The sequence below is a fragment of the Vipera berus genome, assembly GCF_964194415.1.
Source record: "Vipera berus genome assembly, chromosome: 15".
NCBI lineage: Eukaryota > Metazoa > Chordata > Lepidosauria > Squamata > Viperidae > Vipera > Vipera berus.
The window spans coordinates 10,454,235-10,473,855 of NC_138218.1; the positions used below are offsets into that span (position 1 = coordinate 10,454,235).

Here is a 19,621-nt window from a genome sequence, read left to right on the forward strand (position 1 = left end):
TTTTATCTGCCTTCGATGGGAAAGACAATTTAATCAACGCTTAGTCGTCTTTTCATCCCAAAACTATTGTTTTGATTCATTATCCACCCCTCACACACCATTCACTTTTCAAAGATAATTAAATAGTTCACACGGCCCAGTAAACTACCTTTATTAACATCGATAATTTTGGAGCAGGGAAGAGTGCCGTTGTTTTAATTTGCTGCAAAATAACTCCCTTTAGCTTCGCCGAGGAAGATAGTTTTTGCCTTCTTATTATAAGGTTGCGATGTTTGTTGCTGAATTCCTTGATTCACCACATCCCTGCCGCTTTGTAATCCCATTCTAGCCATATTTGAAGGCTTTGTGGGGATTTTATTGAGGGCAAACTAGGATGGAGGTCTTTATTAGCCTCAGGAAGTCTTAGTGTTGATTAGTAATGTCTGTTGTCTTCTCCTAGCAGATTCTTCTTGGTCCTAGGAAAAGACTGAGGGGGTTTTCATGAGACAAAGCAAAAGAACTGGAGTCTTTATGAGCCTCAAGAACTCGTAGCGTGGATCAGCGATGTCTTGGTGGTCAAGTCTTGGGAGAAGACTGGGAGGATTGTCACGGAGCCATGCAAAAGAACTTGGGAGTGAAGAAAGCACTTTATTCCAGAATTGATCAGTTGGGTTGAACTATTTTCTTCTCCCACGCAAACAAACGATGAAGCATTGTAGGCCTTTTTTTTTTACAACTCTTAGGGTCCTTATAATAATCTTTAGTATAAGATAGGCACAATCTGAGAGCTACTTAGATGCCAAGTCAAGTCACCGCATAAAGCAACTGAATATATATATTAAAGGAAAATATTTATAGTTCAGGGTTGAAATGAGGGGTCCTTGTTGCTCTCTGAGCTTGGTGGTTTTCTTGCAGATGTTTCATTACCAAACTAGGTAACATCAGTGATGTCCCTTCCTTCTTTCCTTCCTTCCTTCCTTCCTTCCTTCCTTCCTTCCTTCCTTCCTTCCTTCCTTCCATCCTTCTTTCCTGTCCTTCCTCTTCTCTCCACAAACCCTTCTAGCACTGATGATGTTACTTAGCTTGATAATGAAACGTCTGCAAGAAAACAACCATGCTCAGAGAGCATCAAGGACCCCTCCTTTCAACTCTGAGCTACAAATATTTTCCTTTAATGTATATATTCAATTGTTTTATGTGGCCGCTTGACTCAGTATCTAAGTAGCTCTCAGATCGTGTATAATTTGTACAGGACTAAAGATTTTTATATGGAGCCTAAGAGTTCTAAAAAAAAACCTACAATGCTTTTGTTTGCATGGGAGAAGGAAATAGTTCAACCCAACTGAACAATTCTGGAATAAAGTTCTTTCTTCACCCCCAATCTGCAATTCCGTGCTTGGTTAATTATCCCCAACGGTGTGAATATCATGTTCCAGATGTAGCAAAATCTCTTATTAAGAATGTGGCTTTGCTTCTGCTCAGCTAGCTGTTTCCTATCTCTGTTCTTTTATGAATAGGATGTTCCTATGCCAGTTGGATATTTAAACAGTTATTAACAGGATGACAATTAACAGATTGCTGGGACTGATTTTTTTCCCCAAAGAAAGAAGCGGGGGAGGGGTAACGTGCCAAGAATCTCCTTCAAAATGTACACTTTGTAAAAGTATTGCAATGCCACAGTGCCCGTGAATTTTGATTTCCCGGAACTGATATTAGACTCCTTATTAAACTATGTACATCTGCTTTTAATTTAGTCCAAATAATTGGAAAATGCAATGAAGCTTTCCAATTAAAACAGGGGCTTTATGCTGTTTAATAATACCCCCATAATATTATAGCTTATGAAATGACAGGTGAGTTGCGCGAAAGGATGAATAAAACATAAATGCAGCAATAAGGACAGGAAAAACCCGAGACAGTTGCTGGGGATTTTAAATGCTCAATGTAATTTGCATATATTAATCTCTTTTTTTTCTCAGCCTTAATCGTGCATTCTTCAGCATCTGAAGTTAAAACAGCGTTGACAGGCGAGAGCACATGTAGTTTTTTCGAGGATTTATGACTTGTATAATTTCTGATCTTTAATAAGCAGATATGACTGATCCTCATAGTTCTATAGAAATCATTTAATTGTTCCAGATGGCATGTCCTGATTATGCAAAATTACTTTTCACACAATTCTCTTCCCCCACCCCTCTTTTTTCAAGGCTTGTATACGATGTGCTTGATGGAGTTCAGAGTAAAATTAAAACAAGTTTTTATAGGGCCTTATCGCACGGTTTTATGGTGTGTTAAAGCACACACGTGCTCACTCATACTCAGAGAAGCTGAATTTAATCTCTTCCGTTACATTGGCCAACATTTGGCGTGGTTTGTAACAGAGAACTTGTGTCTTCTTCCTTTCCTGTTTGCTTTTTGTCTCCTTCTAGGAAGGTAGGAAGGTTTTGTTCCTGATGGTGTCACTAATGCTTTTTAAAAAAGAAGGATAAAGGAAGAAGATTTTTTTTAAAAAAAACCTGCCGAAAAATAATAGGGTACCTAATTTGTACGCTGAGTTAAATATGCAGAGGAAACGTTCACACGTCTTGGGTTGATACTGCTTGTGGCACAAATGAAAACAAATCTGCTGGTTTCCCCCCTTGTCAAGGAGGATTTTCTTGAAATAACTGGAAAGAGGCGTGAAGTTGTGTTTTAATGTGGCTTTATCTTTCTAGATCAGAAGGACAAGGCTTGTGACAGGTGCAGTCCTTCTGCTGGCATCCTTTTAATTTAATTTAATTTAATTTAATATTTGCATTTGTATACCGCCCTTTCCCTGAGGACTCAGGGCGGTTTACAGGGAATTAAAATCGAAACATACAAAAGTTAAAACCAATTAAAAAAAGCATTAAATTCACCCTGTAGATTAAAACCCCAGTTAAAATTTTCTCCTCAGCCTGGGCCCGAGAGCTCAAAGAGCCAGGTCTTCAGGCCCCGGCGGAATGATCGGAGGTCAGGAGCAGTCCTCAGCTCTACCGGCAGCTGGTTCCAGAGGGCAGGCGCTCCCACCGAGAAGGCCCTATCCCTGGGTGTCACCCGCCGGCAATCTCTCACCGGCGGAACCCTGAGCAGACCCTCCCTATGGGAGCGCACTGGGCGAAGGGCATTTGATGCCGGCAGCAGGTGTTCCCTCAAATAACCCGGACCCAGGCCATGTAGGGCTTTATAGGTGATAACCAGCACCTTGAATTTCACCCGGAGGGCAACCGGAAGCCAATGCAGCTCGCGGAGTAGAGGTGTTACATGGGAGTATCGGGAAACCCCCATTACAACTCGCGCGGCCGCATTCTGCACCAGTTGAAGCCTCCGAGTGGTCTTCAAGGGCAGCCCCATGTAGAGAGCGTTGCAGTAGTCCAGACGGGAGGTCACAAGCGCATGAGTGACTGTGCGTAGGGCGTCTCGGTCCAGATAGGGGCGCAACTGGCGCACCAGGCGAACATCCAGCATTTTTCAGCACCCATCCAGCATTTTCATAACTGAACAGGCCTTTTTGTAAAAAAAAAACCTGCTTTGTTGCTGGACCTGTCCAAAATCTTCTTTGGTGAAGTGGTTACCCGTCCAGTGAAATGTTTCTGCATATGGTGTGGTAGGATGGAGGGTTTGTCGTCACTGTGTTTTGGGGGGGAGAGAGCACGGGGGGAGGCTCAGCTAATCTCAATGTACACATGTTGTACTTTGACAATAAAGGTTTATTATTAATTTATTATTATTATGATTATGATTATGATTATGATTATGATTATGATTATGATTTGTTTTCAACTAGCTTGGAAGGCAATTCTCTCTCTGCCGGGCTTCTTCCATTTCTTTCTTTTTTTCCCTCCAAATGTTAAAAATTAACATTTAACAATTAAAATACAAAACAAATACAAAATTTAAGAATAGGGGAAAAAAGAACACAAAAGATGCATTGGGGAAAAAACACAACCTAACACCTATACACATACTATCCTATCCCCCCCATAATTGAATACCGATGAATACATTACTACAAAATTAATTTCTTCTCCCCTTGCAAAACAGGCCCCAAAGATTTTAAACCACCAAATCCATTTGGAAATTATTAACCTGCCATCTATATACTACATTAATCACAACGTAATTAACAGGAAGAACAATAATAATAAAGAGAAGATTAGCGTTTCAGAACTCTCTGTTAGCAAACTATTAATGTGAATAACTCGAAATATCCCATTGTGTCTTGCCTATCCCATATCGTCCCAAAGGTTAACGGTAATTCGTGCTGGATCAAATATCCACGTTTGTTTCTTAATGTGTCTGGTGGGCTTGTTTCGCTAATCTGGTTGGATCTACTGTATTTTTTGAGCTAACAACTGGATTGTTATCAATCGCTTTTCCAAACATTCTGGTCATTGTTATTTGGCAGAGTCAAGATTCGGCACGACCCACCATAGAGGGATGGTTAGTGAAATGGCGAGGACTTGTAGAATTTCCTGAGCTGGATAAGCTGACTTCTCGGATTAGAGAAAGGGTTACTATCTGCATTTATTGGTGACTGGAAATCCCTTCTGGATTTTCTTTTGTGAAAAACCAAGTTGTGATTTATGGTTTGGATGATTAGATGGGATAGATTAGAGAAAGGAGAGAGAGATGATGTAACTTTAGAAAGACAGGTTAAAATATAATTGCGCTTATAACTGCTGTGAAGAATATCGGAAGCGGCTTCTTTTCACTCTTATACCTTCCTGTATATCTTGTTCTTTTTTCTACTTTCTTCCATTTTTGTATTGCACTATAGCTTTCTTTCTTTCTTTCTTTCTTTCTTTCTTTCTTTCTTTCTTTCTTTCTTTCTTTCTTTCTTTCTTTCTTCCTTCCTTCCTTCCTTCCTTCCTTCCTTCCTTCCTTCCTTCCTTCCTTTCCTTCCTTCCTTCCTTCCTTCCTTCCTTCCTTCCTTCCTTCCTTCCTTCCTTCCTTCCTTTCCTTCCCTCCTTCCCTCCAAGCACGCAGAGTAAAATGCCTTTTTCATAAACTTTGCCTGCTTCCCTTCACACAACATGTGCAACTAGATCACTTGGAGACGTTGCAGCTACATTAATGCAACATGCAAGGCTTGTTTAGGGTTTAGCTGTGTTGTGTGAACGCAATCACTGGTTCCCTGAGAAAGACCAGACAGAAAAGCTACTCCAGGGCCTTGGGAATGTGAGGGGTGAGATTTCCTAGTTTGACACGTGAGTAATCACTACAGAATGTAGCAAAGCAGAGCAGATGGGACAACAGAGGTTGGAAACCAAAATCTGTTGCAAAGTGTGTCTCCTGACAAACAAACTTCCCTAGCCTTCCAGTAGCTTTCAACCGCAACTCCCCATTCTTCCCAGTTGCGTATGATCATCTGAAACCTAGTGAGGATTGTAATCAGAAGCACCAGGCTGGGGCTTATGGAACCAGAATGCTGTGGTTCCTGTAGTGTGGAATAAATGAACCATCTTTTCACCGGGGAGGAAAATAAATAGGCTGGGTGGGAGAGATACGCCACCCTACGTTCTTTCGTAGAAAGACAGGGGGGGTGTTTAAAATAGTAATAATAATAATTTGATGTTGTAAAGTGGGGTGCTGCTCTATTATGTTATCTCTGAGCTCTTCAATTAATCAAGAGTAAATTGCTCAGGATGTATGCATTCATTTGGAACCGCGGCAGTTGAAGAGCCCTGTTATTGCCACCATTTCTGCGTTAAGCAACGTTTCAGAAACCAAATCAAACCCCCATCCCCGAGCCAGCCTCTTCTTCCCTTTCGCAGAGAGGGTGAATAGCCTTAATTCTGCACCAGCAAAAGAAGGGGCTAATAATTACATCGTTAATTGGCATCTGGAAAAAGAAAAAAAACAACCCACAAGGAGGCTCTTAATTATAAAGTGTTATTTCCCTAATAGCTACAAGAGTTGGGCATTTGATCTGTATGGAAATTGCTGGCTATTATTAGCTAATTAGCAATTACGTTGATGGGGGCATCTTGTTTTGGAAGAATTTGCACGGGCAAATAAAACATACCTCATGGAAAACACATCGCTGTCCCAATGTTTCTCCGTTGTTTCTCTTTTTATGGGCCTTTTCTCTCTTCTCTCTCTTTTCCCTTCCCCTTTTCCTTCTTTCCTTCCTTCCTTCCCTCCCCCCCTCCCCTCCCCTCTCTTTAAATCCCTGCTCCCTTCTCTGTTTAAAAATAATATTTGTAGTCCACATACAGAAGAACTTTTTTCTCCACCCCGTGTAACTTTAAAACGACATGTTAAAGTAAAAGCAATCTGGCTAGAGTTTTGGGTGGTTTTAGACCTGGTATATCTTAAAAGAACGATCTGGGTGACGGTGACTTAGTTTCACCTCTAAAATTAAGTAACAATAAGGCTTCAAAGAGGGATTAGAAGCCACTGAGGAACGACACGTTGCCCACCTCTGTTTTGGAAGTTGTACAAAGTCCTGTTTTGGTTTGCACCAAGGGGGAACAAAGCTAGAAGAGCGTTCTTGTTATTCCTCTCGTAATGTATTTTTCTACTTCCCACACTGGGCTGTGTGAATGCTGCTTCATTACAGCCGTCCAGCCCTTTTACTTGTGTTCATGTTTGCTTTAAGATAGCCACATGTCCTCCTTCTTCAGCTTCTCCTGGTGCTTTGCCTCTCTGTGTTTATCTACATAAGGACTCGTCTGGGCGTTGTCGTGCTGAAGAATGACCGTCTGGATTTGAAGATTCCCAGGGCCAGCTTGACTTTGGCTAATCTGGTTAGAGCAGCCTGCCAAGGCAAGCTCCGTTGGTACACAACAGATGGCAAGGGCCCAGCCACAAAATAAACGGCTGTATATCTTCGCCGTGTCTTCCAACCATCCATCAAAGAGCTCTCTTAGGCTGGGGGGGGGGGGGTTTAAATCTTTTGCTACGTTTTTACTTTCCCGCCATCAAGTCCTTCTGTTTAGGCATCCCGAATTTCTAGTAAACTAATGATAGTTCAGGGCAGAGAGAGAAAGAGACAGAAGGAGACCCGGAAGGGGGAAGAGGAAAAAAAAAAGCGGGGGGGGGGGGGAATAGATCAACCTTCCCTTCCATGTTTCTCCACACTTGTTGAAGGACAACTTCAAGGATCTGGGGTAGTATGACCTTGACGCCTCTTCCATCATCCAGTCAGAGACAGCTGTGACCCAGATGACTGAGAATCCCCATAGACATTGAGCTGGGTTGTTTCCTTGCAGACATTTCATGACCCAACAAAGTAACATCATCAGTGCTAGTAAGGGAGTAGGGCTTGGCCTAGGAGACTCTATGAGAACTATTAGACCCTAACCCTCTTGATTTGAAGGCCTGGTCTCCAGGCACAAGAGGAAGGCCAAGAAAAGAAAAGAAAAGAAAGCTGTTTCCCATGCTTGAGGACCATCAAGTCCTTCCGTGGTTCCCCGGGCAGCGGTGGACCTCTCCTTGAAGTCTCCATCCACAGGGCAGCCTCTGAGCTCCAGCGTGGCCCAGCCAGAAGCTTCAACCACAGCAGCCCCGGCATTTTTCATTTCCCTGACATCCCCATTAATAAAGCAATGATCCTGAAGCAGCTTTGCTGAGTCTCCCTTCTCCACGCTTCCATCAGTCACCACGAGATAATTTCACACAGGATCATTTTTAAATTAAATGACGATAAAGACGCGGAGGGATGTTTCGTTGTTTGCCAGTTCATAGGGAAGTCTGTCAAGTCATTAATATGTCGTGACAAACCACTTGACGGGAGCAGGGGCAATTCGTTATTTGCCTAAATAATGGCTTGGCCAGGTTCTGCAGCGTTTGGCCTTGAGAGTCCTCCACTGAAGACATTCCGGGCCACACAGGTTGGAAGAAGAGAAGCAAGATTGGACACTGGCCCCAGAATTTTGCTCAGCCTAAGACCACAAATGCAATTAACATTTTCATTGCTAAGCGGGGCAGTTGTTAAACCCGTGCCTCGTTTTGAGACCTTTTTTTCTTTTTCTTTTGCCATGATTGTTAAAAGAATCGCTGCAGTTGTTAAACAAGTCACACGGTCATTAAGTGATACTGGCTTGTCCCATTGACTTCGCTTGTCAGTGCTAGTAAGTGTGGCTTGCTCCCTGTTTATATACAGCAGCTCTGAGTTTGGTGGTTTTCGTGCAGACGTTTCATTAGCAAACTAGGTAACATCATCAGTGCTACCATCACTCAGAGAGCACCAAGGACCTCCTCCTCCTCCTCCTCCTCCTCCTCCTCTCCATACACCCCACTTCCTTCTAGCGCTGATGACGTTACCTAGGTTGGTAATGAAAACAAGCAAGCTAAGAACCGTGAGTGCACCTCCAAGCTTGCAAGGGGTTTGATAGTGACTGGAAAGGACAAGGCCCACATTTTCAGCCCTTCGAGAGGGACTTTGGGGAGGGGGAAGAATAAAACCTCCCTCTTGCTTTATTTCTCTCCTGACTCCCCCCAAAAAGGATGGTCCTGGCTTTGACTGGCATCGTGAGGGATGGTTAGCCAAGCCTTGCCCTCAGGAGGAACCCCTTTCCGGAGCACCGGACCTATTGATCAGGACGAGGCCCCCACGGGGAGACTTTCACCCAGAGGCTCAGGAGAGGCATTTTGCAACCCCTCGAAAGCTGCCAGTGAGTGCCTGGCAGGAGCCCTAATGCTTCTTGACAGCCATATTTAAAATCTCTCTTGTCCCTGTTCATTTGTTCCGTTGGAGAACTCGTCTCGAGCGTGCCGTGCTCTTTGCCTTAGAAAGTTCTCTGTTGTTGGCATTGATGGGAAGACACCACCTGATATTTCAATGAGTCAGAATGAACAATGGAGCATGTTTCCATAAGCCCCGGGAGATGCTTTGTGAAGAAAGAGAATAACGGCAATTAGTACTTAGATTTCCACTTGTTTCTGACGCCCATTGTTTTGTGCTTTCAAAGAAACAAGCAGTTATGCTGGGAGAATGTTTTTCTGCTCCCTTTCAAATGTTCGGCCCTCGCGCGACTCCCTTCTATTTAGCCGGCACCTCGGAGGAGAATTCATTGGGGAGGTTATATTTAGGACCTTATTCAATAGCATTTGCTACCCCCAGAGAGCAGTATGGGGGAATCGAGAAGTAACTTCGTATGTTGGGGTGTAATGCAGGGCGTCTGGCGCTCCTGAAAGAAAGTTGTGTTCGCCTCCTGTGCTGTTCTGCAGAGGAAGATTGACAGGAGAAGGCAGGAGCTGAATTTCACACAAACCTGGTTGATTGATTAGGTACCGTCAAGATTGACAAGGGAAGACAAAAGCCGGGTTCACACAACTTCATTGATTAGCCACTGTCAAGTGGGTATAGAGTCTTAGCAACCAGGGAGATGGATTTTCTCCACGAAGATCTGTCCCGTACCTGGTCCTCCAGGTACACTCATCACTCAGGTGTTGCCGTTGTTGCGTGTTGACTTCTCCTCCTTCACCTGTCTTTCTTAGGATTATGAATTTCTTCAGGTGGTATATGGATAGAAATTGACTACATGCCACCAAGTTGGCTTTTAGCAACCATATTGCTAGACCTTCTTCAAGAGAGTCTGTTCCTGACCCAATCCTTCCAGTCTTCCAGCGTTGCACCAATTCCCACGGCGACTATGATCCTCCACCTTTCCCACATCAGAACTTTTCCCTGAGAGATAAGTCTTCACGTAATGTGATAAGCCTATGTTAAACCACGTTGGGACTGAGCATGGCATCAGCCTGCAATTGTGGCCTCTCAGGCAAAAAGCCAATCTTGGTGCATTTTCTTTTTAAACACAGTAGAGCTGATGTGGACTTGCAGAGCATTTGTGCGAAGTTCGATCTAGCAGTTCTAAGACAGGAGACAGTTTCTCAGATAGACAGAAGCTGTGGGGGGAAGAGATGACCCCATTTCCTATCTTTGTCCAAGGGAAAGGTGGACAACACCTGGAATTCCACAGCTGGAATCCAACTTTGGAGCAGAATGGGATTACGACTTCTCTCGACGGGCTGCTTAAGTTGAGGGCACCTCCGTCGCTCTAAATCTCTCCGTCCTTCTCAGCCCGATCTTCCTTCTCTCTAGCCCACCTGCTCAGATGCTCCCCACGAACCGGTTTTATAAATAATCTCGTGGCGACAGCCCTGGATGGGGGCCGAATCTCGCAGCCCGCGCGTTCACGTCTCGCTGGCATTAATAACAGACTCCATTGTGCAGTTCAGCCTTTTTTTCTTTTAAGTGCAATCATTCTGAGAAAAGGGCATCTCCTTAATTACAGGTCTGCTTAATTACAGCTCTGTGGAGGAGCCCACATGGCAGCACTGAGGCATTTGGACAGATTGCTCAGCTTTTTAGCTGCTGCGCATTGGTTCCCAATCTTGGTGGCTCCCCAGTTTTTGAGGATCAAGACGTTCCTTGCAGAAACTTGGGACTTTGCGGCCTCGTCTTTTTCTCCACTTGATCTCCCTTAGAGCCCTGTTGGGTAGACAAGGCTGAGACAGAAGAAAAAGTCATGTAAATAATTTAGTGAATATATTTACGCTTGGTTCACAACCAAGTTCATTACTTTAGTGGGTGAACCTAAGTAAAGATTTCCCTATCCAGTTGTGTCCAACTCTAAGGTGTGATGCCCATCTCCATTTTTGGGCCAAGAGAGGCATCATTGTCCCATGGTCATATGGCCAGCATGTCTGTATGCCAAAGTTGCATAGAACACGGTTACCTTCCCACCGAAGTGGTACCTATTTATCTACTCTCATTTTCATGCTTTCAAACTGCGAGATGGGCAGGAGCTGGAGCAAGGAACAGGAGCTCACGCCATTGAGTGGCACCTGGGTCTCTAGCCCAGGCAGTCAGCTTTCCAGCTGACAAGTGCAGCATCTTTAACTGCTGAGCCATCGCACCCCCTAGAGAATGGGTTAATTCAGATGGGTTAATTCAGCAGATGAATTAACCCTGGTTGCCATTTTGATCATGTGACCCTGAAGTCACTGATCCAATGGGTATAAGTCGAGGACTGCCTCTTCAAGGCAATGAAGATGCCTTTACAAGTCCACATTGGGGACTGTAGAGATGAGAAGACAATACACTTATCTTGACCTTCGTTCTTTGTGTTTTGTTTGCAGCGATGGAAGGCGTGCCTTTTATGATCTCGGAGAAGTTTGCTTGTGCTTCCGAAGGGGTGAGTTTTTCATATTTATTCATTTATCCATGTCATAGACCTCTGGAGTCACCTCCTAAACTCCTGCCACTTAACCACTGAAGAACCTCAAGTTCAAATACTCCCGAATCCATAGTTTCGACAATGATCTGATCCACTGCTTCAAGTCCCTTGCCTTCTTGAAAGCTGTCCAGAAAATTTCACCTTGAAATTTTGGAAACCCATCAAGTAGAACACCTTGGATGGGGGAACTCAACCTTCCTCAACTGTCACTTTTTTAAAAAAAAATCTCCATACCGTCTTCACCCACCCCTCCTTGTTCAAGAGAATCTTCTTGAATGTGCTTGAAAAGAACATCTACTTCTTAGGATGTTCCTCACTTCCCAAGCTGAGATGCTGGCCTGATGCTTCTCCTTGCTCTCAACTTACCATGAGATGCTGGATGATGCTTCCCTCACCTGCCTGCTCTCCTTCATTGATGCCCTAGTCCTGTGTCCAAGCAGCGGACCACATCTCCTTGCCTCTGGGTGTCATGCTGCCTTCTGAGTAGTGGGCTACCGTTCCCATAACTTCACTGACTTGGGAGGGGAAGATGGAAACATTAGTCCTGTCAAACATCTCAACAGGGGACACGAATGGTGGCTGGATTGAATTCTTAAGATTTGAATGGCACATTTCCATCTTTCCCTGTTTAGATGCAGCCTGTTGACCTGCTGGGAATCACAATTAAATCTTTGGCTGAAATTGAAAAAGAGGTGAGCTACCCCCACCCCCTCACCCCCCACACACATACGTCCGTCACCCAATGCTCTGTTTCCTCCTCTCTCCCTCCCTCCCTCTCTCTCTCTTCCTCCCTCCCTCCCTGTCTCCCTTTTTCCCCAATGACTGAAGAGATTGGTCTTGATTGTAATTGCTCTTACCCACGCATATCTAATTTGTGTCTTTTTAAGTGTTAATTAGTAAACAGTTTGAGCTGACATCTTTATGCCTTGGCGTGTTTGAAAAATAGCTCGCGGGGTTTCCATTGGCTCTGGGCCTTCCTTCCTGATGTTGGCACAAAATTTACAGAGACATGGGCGCCCGGTCGATTTTTAGAAGGTCTTGCAAAGGATTTTGTAGAAACACTCCTGGGTGTCTCCTGGTTTTTATTTCTTGGGAAGAAGGGGCTGTGAAATGGTTGCCCATGTCGTTCCCCGTCCCCCCCCCCATGCAGTATCCGTGCGAAGCAGTTTGCAGAGGGACCCTCATTTCCTTGATCAACTTAGCAGCAAACAAGGCCCCATGTCTGGATGAAGCTTTAAAGAAAGAAGTCACATCTCTTCTGCTGCCCTCTATGTTTCTTTTGTTTCAGGGACAACTAGGTATTAGTCATAATTTTCTTTTGCAATATAAGGAAGAGGAATCCTTAGCAGTCATTTATGATCACACAGTGCCATCCAGCGGTCTTATCAAGGATTGGATCGGGAGGAGAGAAAAAATAATAGTGTGGGGAAGAGGGAGGGAGGGAGGGAGGGAGGGAGGAAGGAAGGAAGGAAGGAAGGAAGGAAGGAAGGAAGGAAGGAAGGAAAAGAGAAAGAAAGAGACAGACAGACAGAAAGAAAGAGGGAGGGAGGGAGGGAGGGAGGGAGGAAGGAAGGAAGGAAGGAGATGGCAATGGGAAAGAAGAAAGGAGATGGGAAAGGAAGGGAAGGAAGGAAGGAAGGAAGGAAGGAGAGGTGAAGGGGAGGAAGGATGAGAAAGGAAAAAGGGAGGGAAGGGGGAAGGGAAGGAAGGGGAAGGGAAGAGAGAAAGGGAAAGGGAAAAGAAAGTAAAGGTAGATGAGAGAAAGAAGGCAAGGAAAACCTGTAATTAAGGATTTTGGAGGTATGATAGTTGCTTACTTTAAGGTACATCTGAGTAAATGAGAAGACAGAATTTAACAGCCCTCTACTCTTCCCTGATGCTTAACATATTACGTTACAGAAAATAATAATAATGAGAGAATGGATAAAATCATTCAATCGTCTCATCCTTTGGGGGTGATATTTCTGAGACATTAAAATGTACTGATTGCATGATCTCCTGTGCTGTTTTGTCCTCTGCAGGCAGGTTATGTTTGATTGGTGTACCGCTGCAGTTAGGCCACCAGGTGGCAGCATTGCCACGTGTATGTACTTTGCACTGCCTTTCCCTGTTTAATGAAAAGTTTGCAAGTGCAACGTGGAGTCCTTGGTCCCTCTCTGAGCGCCATTCTTTCCCGGCCTCTCTGGGAATTGTTCGACTTATCCAGATAAAACTACTGGATTGATTGACTGTGCACTATCAAGCCAATGTTGACTCTTAGTAGCCACATAGATAGAGTTACTCCAGGATGCTTTGTCCCTAATGTTCAACGCTTGCTGCTCGTCCTCTCCATCTCTTTCCTTCTACCTTTCCCAGCATCGGACCTTCTCCAGGCAGGTGGAGTGTCCAAAGTAGGATAATTTAACAGAATAACAGAGCTGGAAGGGAGGCAGGTCTTCTACTCACTTGCTCAATCAGGAGACCCTAACCCCATTACAGACAAATAGCTCTCCAGTCTCTTCTTAAGTCCTCCACTGTTGGAGCACCCACAACTTCTGGTGGCAAGTCGTCCCACTGGTTAATTGTTCTCACTCAGGAAATTCCTTCTTAGTTCTAGGATGCTTCTCTCCTTGATTAGTTTCCACCCGTTACTTCTTCTCTTGCCTTCAGGGGCTTTGGAGAAGAGGTTGACCCCCTCTTCTTCTCTGCGGCAGCCCCTCCAATATTAGAGGGGCTGCCACAAAGAAGAGGGGGTCAAACTATTTGAGAATTCTGGATTGATGGGCTCAACGGTACATTGGTAGGTTTTCTTGGCTGCCCAATTGTTCATACCTCACTGTTTTTCTCTCTCTCTCTCCTGCAGTATGACTACAGCTTCCGGACAGAGCAGAGCGCTGCAGCCAGGCTCCCTCCGAGCCCTACCAGATGCCAGCAATATCCGCCCTCTTGAAGTCTCTCAACTCCTTGGAGTATAACGCACACATACTACTGAGAAGCGACAGGATTTTCCTCCTCCTCCTCCTCCACCTCCTCCTCCTCCTCGCTTTGTAACCTTTTCCCCAACCCTTCCTGTCCCTGACAAGCAGTATTAATGGACGCCTGTCCAGCAAAAGACACAGCAAGCCTTGGTTTTTTTTCTTCTCCTTTGCATCACTTCTTCCCCCCCCCCTTTGTACAAAATAACTGGATAGCATTTCTTTCCCTCTTTTTTTAATACCAACTTGCTGGTTTGCAAATCTTGACTCAGCTCCTTGAGTCCTTTTGGACAACAGCCCTAACCCTGCAGATTCCCCTCGGATCAGCCCTCATGACTGAAGAGACATAGACTTCCGTTGCGGGGGCTTCTGTCTGTCCACGTTTATTTATTGTGGTTTTTGAGGGTGATCATTGATTCCCTCTGAAGAGCTGTCCCCACTGGGCTGAAGTGTCTTCTACTAAACCGTCTAACAAAAACGAGCATGTGCTCTCTAGGTGGATGGAAGTCCCATCAATGCGCAGCTCCTTGGCACTGACTTGTTTTGGACATGACCTTAAACTTGTCTTCTCGTGTGGTCTAGTAGACCTCATGGATAGATTTTTCTTAAACCAGAAGCACATCCTTTTTAGCTGTTGTCTGTGAACACCTGGCTGGCTTTATCTGGCGTTCCTCAGCTGACTTGAACTATGAAGATCCGTCCTGTAGATCATCACTGGTGTCAGCTTTCCTGCAGCACTGGTGTGGCTCTCACCATCCAATTCACAACGTCCTTTGTGGTTTGAAGCAGCTTAAAATGTGTTGCCTGAACTGGACTTCTGTTTTTGGAATTTCTCTTCTCCGAATCATCTGCCCGAATTGATGATCGACGTGACCTTTTTTCAAAGATGGGCAACTTCATTTCTGAGCCTTTGTTTGATTGTTTTTTTTTTAAAAAAACATGATTTATATCTGATATAAATTTTGCAGAAAGAGTTTAGTCCAGATACTTGTCTGGAAGGCCTACGAAATCTCCAGTGGCTCTCTGTAAAACCTCCTCCTCCTGTTATAAATAGTTCAGTTTAGCAAGTGAAAGACCTGTCCACCTAACTGGGCTGCTTAAGATGAAACAAACCATGATGTGTTCTTTCTGGAGATCTTGGAAGAAGAAACCAACACAGATTCATAATGTAAGCTCCAGCCCATGAGTACTGACTCCAGAATAGGGTGCAACTTAGTGCAACTTATCACTGAAACTTAAATTATTTGGGGAAACCTGTTGTAAAATTCTGCGCTGCTCTTTTTCTGTGCTGCTGGAGAACAAATGCTGTGTTGTAGAGATAAGGAGAGCGGCACCCTTCTTCCCGTTTTCATTGATTTGATTAAAAAAAACAAAAAAACCCAAGTAGGCTCCAGCATGTCACATGTAAATAAACAGTAATTTCTCTAATGGTATTAAAATGCAGTTGACCTGGTTTGGGACCTTAGCTGCTCCTGGAGTTAGTTTAGCTTGTTTTGTTCTGGAGTAGTTTATCCCTAGCAAAGAGCGGTGGTTGTACTGCATAAAATGGATATGTCTTCCCAATCCTTGCCCAGAGGTTTATAAACTGCATTTTTTTCAAGAAAAGTAAAGCTAGGTTTCTGGAGGATTAGCTGGACGATGGCTTTACAGCACGATCCAAGCCAGCGTGTTCAGCCCTTCTACCTTCTTCTTAGCAAGCATGGTCTATGTCTTGATTTCTTTACCATCTCTCTCGGTTTTGCCAAGCTTTTTCAGTTCTCATGGTCCGTTGCCAATCACCGAACTGCCTTTCTCTGCCCCCCCCAAAAAGAGGACCTTCATGAAGACATTAAATAGGTAAGAGGCCCCAACAGAGAAGGCCCTGCTTCAGTCACTTCCTGAAGGTAGCTTGGAAACCAATAAGGTAAACTGAGGCAGCAATTTGATCTTGCGCCTGTGAGATGTTAGGAAAGCATCTCAAGCAGAGCAGGTAGATCTGAGATGAAGACAGAAAAGTTGTTTTCCAGTCAACAAAGTGCAAATAGAGCTAATACGACGGCCGGCGGATGTGAATTGAATCTGGCGGAGAAATTTTGATTTTGAATTTTAAAAAGTCAAATCTAATGAGATTGATTTGGAAAGCCGTTCTAGTTCAGAGGAAGGCAGGTCCTGGAAGGTGTGTGGAATCCATTCAGGTTAGCAGAGTTTTTAATCCCCCCCTCAAATCAGGACTTCTTTTGCTTCCTTCCGTTGCCTTACAAATGGCACGTCAAGGCCACTCCATGTTTGGAAAGATGGAGATGGCACATCTCTGCCACAGCTCTTAACTTTCTCAACAGCTGTGCCGAAAAAAGATGGTTGATTTTTGCCAAATTATCCTGTCCCGCTAGTTGGTTTCCTTCCATAAGGAGGAGCCATAATAGGGTAGCAAAGAGATTTCCCTGTCTCAAATTTTGGAGAAGAACTGCTGGTTAAATTGAAACCGAATTCATGCCCTGGAAGGTAGAAAGCGGAGGAAGTCATCACCAGCCATTGCGTGGACTCTCAAGAGGAGAGTGGTCGCTTCCTGTAAGAGAGAAACAACCAATGCACCAGAACTTCAAAAAAACACACCAAAATGGCACCTTCTACTTTTCAATGCTCTTAAGAGCCAAGAAAGCAACTTTGAATTCAAGGCTACCAGAATTGCACCAGAATTGCCCCTCAGGCAGAAGGGGCAATTGTTTTTGCAATATTCTGGCGTAGGTTTTGAATTCTTCCCCCCCCACCACCACCCCCTTATCCGGTGAGAAGACAGTGACAAACAAGCAGATGTAAGTTCTGTCAAGTTCTGGTGAAGTTCTGAAGTTCCTACCAGCTTCCATCCAACTGTTCTTGGATGCTGCTTCTCCTCCCCTTCCCATCCAATGGACAGGATGCAATTTAACTTTTTTTTTTACAGAGGAATGCTTAAGTACAAAGCACACTATCATTGCATCCTCTTTTTACATAGTATCTGGCCTCCCAACGGTACTGATAGATAGGTATTTATTTCTGTATTTAGGCGTATAGCTATAATTGTGGATGCTTTTATGCCAGTCTTGAGTCTTTTTCACATTGTTTCCACCCCTTTTCCATATATTTCTCTTTAGATAATGCAGATATGAGCCCCTCAGTTCCAGACACAGATTGGTAGACTCAGAGCTGAAACCAACTTCAAAGAAAAGGTTTTGTTCATCTCTCTCTCCACTATGAAAGGAAGGTGGAAGTTTTTTTACCCAGGACCGTTGCCTCCGCTTACAGTCAGAAATGGTGGAAGGCAAGAAGCAGGATTGGTAGGTGTCAAGCTAAACGAGAAAAAGGGAAGTGGAGTTAGAGAACTCAGCCTTGTTCTCTCAATACTGGAAAAAGTAGCTATAAATGAGCCTGGGTCTCCTTTCCCCCCCCCCCTCCCCAAAGGCAGTTGTTGGTCTTTAAACAAAGTGTCGATCAGGAGTTTCTGCTGGTCCTAAAGGCGTTTTTGATGGCTTTTGTTGACTTTCATGTTTGTCTCTTTTGGACCCACGCTCCTTGTCCTTAGCCATTGGCTGGAGTTGATGAAAGATGGAGAGCTTGAAGGTCATCAAGGCCTGGGGAAGAAACAGGTTCAATTCTACTTCCTCTCCTCGTAGTAGAGACTGGTGGTGTAATGTTGTTTTGACAACCCAACACTGAAGGGACTTCTTTTCAAGCAGGGTAATCTTTCATGGAATGGAGTTGTTCATCACAGGTAACAATGGTGAAGTTCTTGTTGGCTTCTCCACACAACCCCATCATATCGACGGGTGCAAATAAGCCACCTTGTGTAGTGTTATTATTCCAGACATCACCACTGAGGGGAGACAAAAGGTTTGTAGATCTTTCCTTGGAAATTTGATTGCCTGTTTGTGCAGCTTTTGTCAATTTTATATTCACACGTACGGAATATACGTGTGAATATACGCATAACACACGGTTGCACAGATGAAAAATGGGTGTGTTATTTCTGTCCCTTCCCCCCCCCCAAACAGAGCAAAAATAAGTGTTAATATCGGGGAAATTGTGATGCTCTGTGAAATGGGTGTTTAGAGTGTGGTTAATGGGACAACAGACAGATTTAGGACAGCTGATGTGTTCAAAATAAGTTGAATTTGTGGAGTATTTTGTGTGAGTGAGTGTGTGTGTGTGTGTGAAGTGGATTAAGTGTTTGTTGTGTGAAATTATATTTTGAAAGAGGGGACCGATCTTCTTGTTTAGGAAATAAAAGTAGGGTTCCTTTCAGGTGCAGAAAAACGACATCAATGCAACATTAATGCAACATCCTATGAAACGCATGGATTAAAACATCCCTTTCTGAACTATTCGCTTCAAAAACAAGAATATTGTTAAGCAGCTGGGCATTTTTTAAAAATTGTGTGTGAGTGTGTAGGTATGAATGTAATTTTTTTTCTTAAAGATGCTATGCATTTTCTTTGTGATGGGACATTGAGAGTGTTCATTAATCCTATTAATATTACTCTTTCATATTTATTTTAGATGGCCTACTTTGTATTTTACAAAGGGAAGCTCCCGTCTTGAGAACTTAGTCTGTATTCTTAATATAATTTGTTGAATAAAAAAAAATTAACGAGTTCCTCTTATTCTTTTCTTTGAAGGCTGTGGGTGTCTTTTTGCTCCCATTTCATTAGGAATATGTCAATGAAAATATTAAATATTGTAGGACTTTGACAATTCTCTGTGTGTTTCTGGAAATCCTGAAACATCTTCTAAGCCAACAGCATAGTTCTTGAAGTTATTTCTGTTTCTTCTGGTTTTTCTTTCTTTCTTTCTTTCTTTCTTTCTTTCTTTCTTTCTTTCTTTCTTTCTTTCTTTCTTTCTTTCTTTCTTTCTTTTGTCTTCATCCATCCATCCATCCCATCTATCTCCAGCCATCTAGAAGGCTCTATATTTCAAATTCTACCCATCTTTACCTACCTACCTACCTACTTCTGTCTCTAATCTATATTCTCTTATCTTATATATATATAAGATGAGCCATTTAATTTTTATAGCTACCCATACCACAAGCAAGTGACTCTGAGTGACGTACAACAAAACTAGAGACCGGCTCATTCTTTTTGGTGGCTACTGTTGAGCTGTCCTCAGCTTCCTTGGTGGCCACATCACAAGCATCTGCCAAATATGTTCTTCAGTTCCTACCTTTTGGAGCTGATGGAAAATGTCTACACAATGGTCCATCCGTACCTCTTTTCGGAAAACCAGCTCTTGTATCTGAAGAATCTCTCCCTCCACCCATAATCTTGTTCTTCCTCTTTCTCCTCTCCCAGTTTAAGGAGATTAATCCCTGTGGTTGAGACATTCTGTCTGTTTGTAACCTCCAAAGGAACCGTGCTTGTCCTGAGGGAAGGAGGGAGGGAGGGAACTTGTATTTGTGCAAGTATTGTGGGACTTGGCAGTGACTGGATCAACAGATGAATAGGAAGAGGGGTGTCCTTCAAATTGCGT

At 43.8% G+C, this 19,621-nt stretch overlaps 1 protein-coding gene across 6 annotated transcripts in view; it reads left to right on the forward strand.

Moving 5' to 3' along the window:
• MVB12B (multivesicular body subunit 12B) overlaps positions 1-19,621 on the forward strand; it is a 49,126-nt gene that overhangs the window by 19,311 nt on the left and 10,194 nt on the right. For 2 of the 6 annotated variants that reach the window (XR_014028058.1, XR_014028059.1), the window contains exons 8-10: positions 11,089-11,144; positions 11,819-11,878; positions 14,029-17,433. Coding sequence is in view for 1 of the 6 variants with exons in the window: in XM_081340056.1 (XP_081196182.1) it covers positions 11,089-11,144; positions 11,819-11,878; positions 14,029-14,115 (203 nt within the window). In the remaining 5 variants the exon portion in view is untranslated. Of the gene's footprint in view, positions 1-11,088; positions 11,145-11,818; positions 11,879-14,028; positions 18,750-19,621 lie in introns of those variants that run through there. The other 4 variants (XR_014028060.1, XR_014028061.1, XR_014028062.1 and 1 more) reach the window with 4 other exon arrangements.